The sequence below is a fragment of the Juglans regia genome, chromosome 15 (assembly GCF_001411555.2).
Source record: "Juglans regia cultivar Chandler chromosome 15, Walnut 2.0, whole genome shotgun sequence".
Taxonomy (NCBI): Eukaryota; Viridiplantae; Streptophyta; class Magnoliopsida; order Fagales; family Juglandaceae; genus Juglans; species Juglans regia.
Window position 1 is genome coordinate 2,476,889 of NC_049915.1, and position 10,806 is coordinate 2,487,694.

At 37.3% G+C, this 10,806-nt stretch overlaps 2 protein-coding genes across 2 annotated transcripts in view; one reads left to right on the forward strand and one right to left on the reverse strand.

Annotated features, from left to right (window-relative positions):
- The first annotated feature begins 472 nt into the window (after positions 1-472).
- LOC118343784 (NAD kinase 2, chloroplastic-like) lies at positions 473-9,718 on the forward strand. Its single transcript, XM_035685883.1, has 8 exons — positions 473-879; positions 2,781-4,727; positions 5,538-5,659; positions 5,759-5,900; positions 5,982-6,206; positions 6,758-6,832; positions 7,761-7,862; positions 9,241-9,718. The coding sequence occupies exons 1-8, from the start codon at positions 613-615 to the stop codon at positions 9,442-9,444; spliced, it is 3,084 nt and encodes a 1,027-aa protein (XP_035541776.1). The 5' UTR covers positions 473-612; the 3' UTR covers positions 9,445-9,718.
- Positions 9,719-10,648: 930 nt separating this feature from the next.
- LOC109022125 (1-aminocyclopropane-1-carboxylate oxidase 5-like) overlaps positions 10,649-10,806 on the reverse strand; it is a 1,894-nt gene continuing 1,736 nt past the window's right edge. The window contains exon 3 of the mRNA XM_035685884.1: positions 10,649-10,806. This exon is cut by the window's right edge and continues 484 nt beyond it. Coding sequence (XP_035541777.1) covers positions 10,696-10,806 — 111 coding nt within the window. The 3' untranslated portion in view covers positions 10,649-10,695.

Genomic DNA, 10,806 nt, shown 5'->3' on the forward strand with positions numbered 1-10,806 from the left:
GAGTAGTGTCAATGTAAGCAGCCGGATAGAAGGACTCTTAAAATAAAATCAATTTTACAATTTTATATATTATGTTAAACTAGTGAAGTTATAAATTTGTTTATGTAAAATTCACGTGAAGAATTACTCTTTCGAGCTAGTTTGGGTAATGTAATATTATTTATTATTTTATTATATTAATTTTTATCTATTTTTTATTATTATTTAATATTCTATTATTATTTTTTTACTATCATTCATGAAATATCTGAATCATCTAACTACCCAATCACAGCCTAAATTGAGCCGAAATGAAAGACTTTATTTCAGTTCTCAACATAGCTATCTTCTGCATGAAAGAAAAAGAGGACAAAAAGTACGAGAGAGCAAGATAAAATTGTGGATATATAAATCGTGGTTGTGGAGCATAAAGAGATCACATCAACGAACTCGATGCCAAACCGAACTTGAAGAAGGAATGAAATATGAGAGTCCAGACAGAAAAAGCGGAAACAAATCCAAGAGGCGATGTCCTCCACATCTATATTTTCTCATCTTCCAAACACCAAATATCCATACGATATAAAAATAATAAAATAATAAATATATATATAAAGAAGTTGATTCACATACATGGTGGCATGTCGCTTCTTGTGCCACATGGCAATCGCCGTCGTCGACATGAACTGCTCCTCCCCGGCCAGCGGAAGGTCATCACCTTCATCATCTGTGGCTTCCCATTTTTGTTGCTCCAAGCCATTTCAGTTCTCGGTTGGTAGTACCAAGCTCTACGGGTTCGAGTTGCAGAGGAAGAAGGACTTGTTGAAGAGGCGGCTTAAGTTCGTAGTCAGTGCGGAACTCTCTAAGCCATTTTCCCTCAGTTTCAGTCTGGACTCTCAGGTTTCTTGCTCACACCGCCACTCATTCAGCTGTTTGTTGTTGTTGTTGTTCTCTTTTTTTTGGAGTTCTTCGAGCTCTTGGGTGTTGAATGAATTGTTGAGAGAGCTGAGGATAATACTTTTTGGGGAAATTTGGTAGCTGAAGATGTGGGTTATTTTGGGCTTTGGGAAATTGTAATCGGTTTGATTAAGTGTGTGTTTGGATGTTGAAGTGAGTTGAGTTGAATTGAGTTAAGATGATAAAATATTGTTAAAATATTATTTTTTAATATTATTAATATTTTGAAATTTAAAAAAGTTGAATTGTTTATTATATTTTGTATTGAGATTTGAAAAAGTTATAATGATGAGCTGAGATGAGTTGAGATGAGTTTAGCAACCAAACTCACCCACGTTTGGGTAGTGGTATTCTCAGGTATTCGGTAAATAGTAATGAAGAAGCAACGATAGAATATTGAATAATAGTGAATAGTAGTAAAAAGTAAGTGAAAAGTAATAATATTACGCTTTGACAGAGTTATGATAGAATTGTGGCCAATTTCACTAATGGAGGTCATTTTGGTTAGAGATTTGGAAAAACTAATCTGTTAGTTGGGGGCTTATGCATTAGCGGTGATGTAGTTGGTTGTCTTTGCATTGGGAATGCTGGTATTATTAAATAATGATATGAATTGAAGTGTAGGAAAGCCTACAGTGAGTTATTCCACCACTTTGCTTTGAATTGTTTTCGATCATTGCAAACTAAAGCAGTCGTCTATTTTTTCATTTCTTTGTGGCAATTCACTTTGCAAACTAGTAACTGGACCTCTAAATCTTACATAACCTTAATCTCCATTTGGCAGGTAAAAATTGTTAATTCTAATATATAAGTAAAATCATATAGTAATAATGTCAAAGCTACAAAAACAGGCGGTGAGAATCCCAAAAAATAGCTATAGGTGCTACAGTGCGGTGAAAAAAGAAAAAAGTTGGTAAATTCATAAGCTTAGCCAAATAAATGGTTTGGTCATGGGTTTTCTTGGCTAATTGGGTACTCAGAAAGGGGCCGTAATGAAGGTGGTTAATGAAGTTGTCCAAAATTATATAGACAGCTTTAATTTATCTGTTTTAGTGGGTCATTGCAACAGGGGGGAGAATGTTGTTGCAGACTATTGTGGGAATTCGTCAAACAACTCAGTTTTCTCATCCTCAGTCATGATAGTTTGTCAACTCCGGGTTTTAGACGAAGCAAGAAGATAGTTGGATGGAGTGGATCAGCCAGGTTGGCATTTGGGCAACATGCAAGGCTCATGGGGTGGGATGGTAGATTAGAGGCTGGGGAATACTGGTGCAGCACATGTGGTGTAAGGATGCAAGGTGGGTTGGTGGGTGAGACTCATGCACAGGTCAAATCGGTTAGTTGGGAATGGTAGATCGGCCGGTGAGTGTAGGGACACGTGAAGTGTGGTTTTGGTCTAAAAAAGGGTATATCAGCCTTCAATCATTGTAAAAGCCAAGAACAACATAAACTCTAAGAAAATGGTAACTATGTCTTGTGACGGAAGGGGGAGGGGGAGAGGGGAGTGAGGGAGGTGCTGGACCTCCTCTCTCCTCTCAGGGGAGTGTCTGTGGGAGAGTTTTAGAAAGAGAAGGGTCTTCCTTCATCAGGTTATGTTTCTGTATGTCTTACGTGGAAAAATTGTTTGCTGTGCGGCACCTTTGCCTAACAAAGTTACAATGCCATTGTTGGTCATTTTATCCAAATTTAAGCACTAATTTCCCCCCCTCTATGTTATATCGTTTTCCAAATCATCCCGGTTTGATGCTTTATTGTCTGTTTTCTTTCATGTATTCAATTTAGATTTAATGATTCTAAGATGAGTTTCTTGTCCTGGCCTGACACTGATTTATTTGGATGTGAAGACCTTCCAGTCTCATGACCCGTCACAGGTGCCTTGGATTGGTCCAGTTCCTGGGGATATTGCAGAGGTTGAGGCATATTGCAGAATCTTTAGAACCGCTGAGCAGCTTCATACTTCTGTAATGGACACATTGTGCAATCCATTGACTGGCGAATGTAGCGTTTCATATGATTTCACATCTGAGGAAAAACCACTATTGGAAGATAAAATCGTCTCTGTGCTTGGTTGCATAGTGTCCCTCCTTAACAAAGGGAGAGAGGATGTCCTTTCTGGAAGAACCTCGATTCGAAAGTCCTTTCGGTTCGAAGATGTAAACTTAGTGGAGGATAATCTTCCTCCACTTGCCATTTTCCGGCGTGAGATGAAAAGGTGTTGTGAGAGTTTGCACATTGCTCTTGAAAACTATTTGATGCCTGATGATGATCGAAGCTTGGATGTATGGAGGAAACTTCAGAGACTGAAGAATGTCTGCTATGATTCTGGCTTTGCCCGTCGGGAGAATTATCCACTTCATACTCTCATTGCGAATTGGAGTCCTGTTTATTTTTCCACTTCTAGAGAGGACATAGGGTCCAAAGATTCTATAGTAGCTTTTTGGAGGGGTGGTCAGGTAACAGAAGAAGGTCTGAAGTGGCTGGTGAAGAAAGGATACAAAACCATTGTGGATCTTAGAGCAGAGACTGTCAAGGACGATTTTTATAAAGCAGCCATAGATGATGCTGTTTTGTCTGGGAAAATTGAACTGGTTAAAATTCCTGTTGAAGTTGGGACCGCTCCATTAATGGAGCAGGTCAAAAAGTTTGCATCTTTAGTTTCAGATTGCAGCAAAAAGCCCATATATCTTCATAGTAAGGAGGGAGTATGGAGAACTTCTGCCATGGTCTCCAGATGGAGGCAGTACATGACTCGCTGTTCACAGCAGTTAGTCTCTAGTCAATCACATGCTCCCAATGTTTTGTTATCAAGAGATGCAGATGGAATGAGAAAAATGCAGGAGTCTTGCATTATTGAAGAAAGTGTCCTGGAAACGGAGAGCGAGTTACTGCAAGAGTCTTTGGGTTCAAATGGAGTACCCTATGGAAAGGTCTCTCTATACAAGGGTAAGAAAATTCGAAGCAGTAATGGGGCCCACAACAGCCTTGTTTCTGTCCAAGCTATGCCATCAGTAGAATTAGTTGATAATGGAGTAGGATCACTTGCAAACTTCAACGTGAAAATGGATCCTATGAAGGCTCAGGTTCCTACTTGTGATGTTTTCTCCAAAAAAGAAATGTCCAGGTTTTTTAGGAGTAGAAAGATCTCGCCTTCTACATATTTTTTTAATCATCAATTGAAGAGGTTGGAAACATTACCAGTTTCTAGAGAGGTGTATAATGGGACAAATTTGAGAGATGATATTGTTCGTACTGATACTGTAATGCGGCCTCTGGAGTCTGGAAGTTCAAATGGATCACTCAATGGAAGAAATCTATCGCCAGAGCCCCATAAATCATCTGCTGACAATGGGAAGCATTTGACTGGCGATAGTTTGGTTTCGGTTGTGAATGGACTGGACCAAGTGGAAAGGTCTTCTGTAATGACCGAAACTAATATCTCTACCACTGTGACAAATGACTTCAATGAGCATCTAAGATCCACATCTTTATTGGAGGATCGTTTGAGCAATGGTGGAGCTGCCTTAGTTTCGGCCAATGGTGATCTGGGGCCAATTGAAGGTAATATGTGTGCTTCTTCAACTGGGGTTGTAAGAGTGCAGTCAAGAAAGAAAGCGGAGATGTTTTTAGTTCGAACAGATGGATACTCTTGTACGAGAGAAAAGGTGACGGAATCCTCCTTGGCCTTCACTCATCCTAGTACCCAGCAGCAGATGCTTATGTGGAAATCGACACCAAAGACTGTATTGTTGTTGAAGAAACTGGGGCAAGAGCTCATGGAAGAAGCTAAAAAGGTACTAATACAAAATATTGTTTGGAAATGCCTAAGAGTTTATATGTGGAACTCAATCTTTTTAGTGAAAAAAGATGTGTTTCTGCTGTTTTTTCCCCAATTTCATTGCTTTTTATGTTTTTAACTTATTGAGGTTTTCCCTTGAACAAAAAGCCTATTGTTGGTATTGTGATTTTGTAAAAACAAGTATTTTTGGTTCCAATACTGCAAGAGAATATACTCACTCCATCTCATCATTGATGGGAGTTCACAGATGGCACCATTTGAGTGAAGAAAAATAGACATTACTTTTTTCTTAAAATCCTTAGATGGGTCAAGAAAGGTGTTTCAAGTTAAAAAAGAAAAATGAAGGCTCATATATTATTAAAAATTCACGGTAATATGGAAAGGTAAATCAATAAATGCTTTCTTTTTTAGAAACTCCATATATTTTGGGAGAACACAGAAGGGAGAGCACCTCATTTCTTTGGAACCTAGAGAGTATCATCTATATATATATATATAACAACATAGGCAATAGGGTTGTGTTATCTTATCATGTTACTGACAATAGAGTAATAATAAAATTTTGTTTTGAACTTGAAATTAAGTACTAAATTAATCAGCATATATTCTTAGTGGAACTTCTCTCAGGTAATGGGATGTCTTGCGTAGCAATTGAATTCAAGAGGACAACCTATTGTCTAATTCTGTGGGTATACTAAAGGATATCTGTCTCAACCATAAGTGATTATGTGAACCTCCTCCATATTCACTCATTCAATCTTTGCATAGCTATTTTTCAACTGGATTTATTGCATATCATTTGCAGGTTGCCTCTTACTTATATTACCAAGAGCAAATGAATGTTCTTGTGGAACCTGATGTGCATGACATATTTGCTAGAATTCCAGGGTTTGGATTTGTTCAGACCTTTTATAGTCAGGACACCAGGTACTGAAACTCTTTGTTTTAAGAAAAACAACATTGAAGATTTTGTTAATATTCCTCTACTTCAGGAGTTTGTTGACATGTTGGATGTCCTTAATGCAGCGATCTACATGAGAGGGTTGATTTTGTGGCATGCTTGGGTGGAGATGGGGTTATACTCCATGCATCAAATCTATTTAGAGGTGCTGTTCCTCCTGTTGTATCATTTAATCTTGGATCTCTTGGATTTCTGACTTCCCATACTGTAAGATTCTTAACTCAACTTTGGAGTTCTCTTTTCACACGGTCATTTTTTTTATTTACTTGTCATATTTCTTTGATATAGTTTGAAGACTATAAGCAGGACTTAGGACAAGTCATCCACGGAAATAACACGCTTGATGGTGTCTATATAACTCTTAGAATGCGTCTTCGATGTGAAATTTTTCAAAAGGGTAAAGCAGTGCCTGGGAAAGTATTTGATGTTCTTAATGAGGTCGTTGTTGATCGGGGTTCTAATCCATATCTCTCAAAAATTGAATGCTATGAGCATGACCGACTCATAACCAAGGTGAGGTTGGTGAATTCATTTTTAATATTGAAAAAAACCTGTTCTAAAACTATATGTTCATGCCTTAACTCTTATGTGAACCGAGGAGTTGTTACTTGCTCTCTCTAATCACAGGAAGACAGAAGTCTAACATTTATTTAATGGGAACATACACTTGCCATCTTCAAATTAATAGGTGTTTGACACTTTGCATTCCAGATTTTGCCAAAACTAACATATTGTACCCTCCAGCCATCGTCTTCTATCAAATAGCACCCTTTGTTAAGATCCGATGATCAAGATTGTGTTTCGTTATCTATTTTCGCTATCTTAAGGCTGGATTCGGATAAATGGTGCTATTTGACAAAGGTAGCAGTTGAAGGGTGAAATATGTCAGTTTTAGGTAAGTAGTGTAAAACTCTTGTTAATTGAAGGGTGAAAAGTGTATCCCTTTGTTTAATTTAAAGCAGTGTCCATGATTTATGGTACATCTCACGTTTAAAACACTCATGCAGATGGAGGATAAGTTCATGGCATTGCCAGTCATTTAACGACGGTTAATATTTCTTCAGGTACAAGGTGATGGAGTTATTGTAGCTACGCCTACAGGAAGTACTGCTTACTCTACTGCTGCAGGAGGTTCCATGGTAAACAGTGCTTTGTATTTGAGTTGTATGTATAATACTTCTGGTGCCTGGATATACATACATACATACATACATGTATATATATTATATGTGTTGATTCCATGGGATTACCTTTTTTCACTAGAAGTGAGCTTTCGATGAAACAGGTTATGTCTTTGGATTTTTTATTACTTTAATGCAAATCTCTCTCTCTCTCTCTCTCTCTCTCTTTCTCTCTCTCCCCCTCTCCCTCCCCCCCTCCCTCCTCCCTCATACCTTTTTTTAAAGGACTGATAAAATTGGAGCTTCATAGTTTGTAACTAATGAGATTGATGCAGTGTTTGGTGCATGGACTAACCATTAGAATAACTCCAGTGGTTGCATGTCAATTAAGAAAATGCATTCATCCTTTTGTATTAGCTTAGCGGACAAATTTCTCTTCTTGGTGATTGCTGTATGTCAAGTGTACCAGGAAGCAGAAAAATCACTCAAAAAACTGAATTTTGCATGACATAATGACCTCAGTAGAGAATTTAGATATTTAAGAAACTACGATTTACAATGTAATTGGTATTACGCAACATGTTTTCTGAATGTCCATGTTGGATGTGTATCTGCATCACTTGTCTATTTTCTAGTGTATCAATGGCATATTTTTTTGATAGGTCATCAAAGGCATATTTATATCTATATATATGTTATATAATTTCAAAGCATGGATTTTTCTCCTATGAAGACACTTAATCAACTATCCATTATTTTTTTTTATTAATTAATTTTACTGATGTTGTGTCTAACCATTAGTGCTCAAATATTAAGAACACAATGCAGTGTAATGTGCTCTTATTTAAAAATATAAAAGTTCAGTCCAGCAGTTACAAATATTAAAATGGCTGTCTGCTGTTGCACATTATTACTATTTTTAAGGCCATTGCAAATCTAAATGCAGGTGCATCCAAATGTCCCTTGCATGCTGTTTACACCAATCTGCCCGCACTCCCTCTCATTTAGGCCAGTTATACTTCCAGATTCTGCAAGGCTGGAATTGAAGGTGATGTTGTTACCATGTCCAGGCATCCGTTATTTCATATCTTTAGTTCACAATCTGGTAGACATCTTAACAAAGATTCTGTTAACAAAAAGGTGGCATAAACTGGAAATCAATGTCAGATCCCAGTGCTTCCAACCTTTAAGAGGGAGTTGCTCTGTTTCTTTAAAAGAGAATCACTGCATGCTGGAACAAGCCAGAAGAAAATACAAATTTTATTTTCTTCACTTTTTGGTTCTTTAGGCATGTTTACAAAGCAATGATAAATGTTGGGGTGTTGGATCTAGGGATTTCATCTTGGAGTCCCACTCTCCAATGCTCACGTCCTCTAAACGTTCCAGCAAATGTTTAAAGGGCCCGATATTTTCTAGTCTCTGTTGTAACAGGATTCAAATGTTCTTTTATTTCCATGTTGAACTGCTCATCTGGAATCCATTAAGTGTTGGAGTACCATGCTCCTTTAATTTGGGTTGGGTCCTGTACTTGATTAGTTTTGAACAGAATGCAGCGACCCTCTAAATTAAACAGTGTCTGTATATGTTTACGGGTATAGACTTGTAGATACACTTATAGACATAATGATCTATACAGTCTTGAAACTCAACTTGGGAGCTGGTGAGCATTCTGCAGTAGAGATGTGGCTTTCTGGGAATTCTTCACTTAGGTCTATATATGTTTACAGGTATAGACTTGTAGATACACTTATAGACATAAATAGAGTCTCGAAACTCAACTTGGGAGGTGGTGAGCATTCTGCGGTACAGATGTGGTTTTCTGGGAATTTTTCATTTAGGTCTTGATTTTCTGAGGTATATATGCCAACCAGTTTGGGCCACTCCTGAAGTATGTCCTGCTGTTGGTCATTTACCAGAGTTGGTTATCCCTCAATCCTAGAACTGGGAATCTCATAAAAACATGTTCTTATTAATTATTTTCATTACCTGTCTGATATTTATCAGCAAAATTAAGTTATTTGACTCTTTCTAATAATTAGAGAAACATATGAAAAACATAAAATAAAAACAAAAGCCAAAAGGAGCTTGTAACCCTAGTTGGGAGAGTGGTCCAAAGCATTCTCAGTTCTGCTACTTGTATTCACATTGACTTCTGTCATACTTGTAAAAAAAAGTTCTGTTATACTCGTATTCCTATAAGTGAAGTAGTTGGATGTCATCTTTTGAATGCCTTTTAGTTCTTCAAAGAAGTATCTAGGAAAGTACTAGTTTCATACCAATTTTTCTCTCTTTCTACTTTATTTTGAGTCTAAAACCATTCTGTCATCACATGAAGTTGCTTCAAGTAGCTGTTCTATCTTTTATGTCACTGGTAAAGTTCGCTTATTGATCATGGTTCTTGCTTACTTTATTGTCGTATTTGGCAGATACCGGAGGATGCTAGAAGCAATGCATGGGTTTCGCTTGATGGGAAGAGAAGACAGCAACTATCAAGGGGAGATTCAGTGCGAATATATATGAGCCAGCACCCACTTCCAACAGTAAATAAGTCTGACCAGACATGTGATTGGTTTCGCAGTTTGATTCGCTGCCTAAATTGGAATGAGAGACTAGATCAAAAAGCCCTTTGAAGCCTCTGAAATTGCAAAGAAACCTATTCTCTTTTCCACACCAGATTGAGGTTCATGTAAATTAACTGTATATTAGTATATAGTACAAAGTATATAATATAATACAGAAAATATGACGTTAGAAATAGTAAATACCATCGGTTCCCACATTGCCTCCCACATTAAGGAAGGCTACTCAATTTTCCTCCGACTTTCTTCTGTTCTATATGACAAGATGTAATTATATATATACCGTTCACTCTTGCACAGAAATAAAGATTTTTTTATAAACTCATCAATGGATCTGAAAGTTGACTGATGCTTGTTTGACTTCCTGTATTATTTATTATTATCCTTTTAGAATATGTTAGTTGAATCTTATGTGAGATGCCACATGAAAATAATAAGACTATAAAGGATCTATAGATTACGTGCAGGGGTAATGATTTTCATATTATTTTTTTGGTTGCAAATTCATATTGATCATTGAAACATTATTATTTCTGATACAGTTTCTGTTTGTGCCTTCGATAATGCTTCAATTATTTGGTGCCTGCTTCATTATGTAGTGAAACATGCTCGGTTCTCTCTCTCTCTCTCTCTAAAATTATTTGTCCCTTCTAATTTCCTTCCATTCATGAGACAATTGAGGAATTCTACTCATCAGTGACTATTTACTCTCACACCCCTTACTTGTAGCTTTTTCATAGGGTGTAGGGGTATTTTTCGTAGAGTGTGGAAGTGTTTTTTATAAGGTGTGGGGTGTGAACTGATAGTGAATAGTGATTGATGAGAATAATTTTTCTTCCACTACTTGCTATTTTTTGAAATTATGCTGTGGCACAAGCTGACATACTGGAAGGAGCGTTTTTCCCCTCTTCCCCCCGCCCCCCTTTCCTTCTGAACAGGTACCTGAAGAAACTTAACTGGTTCAAGCTGAAAAGGAAAACCTCGGAAACAATACCTAAAGCACAATTTATGTGGTTATATTATATAGAAAAAACCTTATTAGGTGCATTTAAGCATCCATTGATTGCACAACAAGAAAGCAAACGGCAATCTAAAACAAACAAGCTAATACTCACGTTAGCTTTCTTTCCTCCCTGAAGATGCTATTAATTAGAGGAAGAGAAGCCAGTGGTATGTTTGCCAGAAGGCAAATCTTTATCATCAAGACCATAACAAAAAAAAAAAAAAAAAAACACACCAGAACCTTATGTGTAATCTTCTAATCGGTATATTATGAAGTTCAATCCTTTTGAGATTTTCTTCTTACATGGCTCTCACGGCTTGGAACCTGGGTTCTTTGGGGAGGAACTTCTGCTCAGCATAAACAGACATGTAGTCAGCAAACACAAACTTGGGGTAAGTTCTATCCACTTC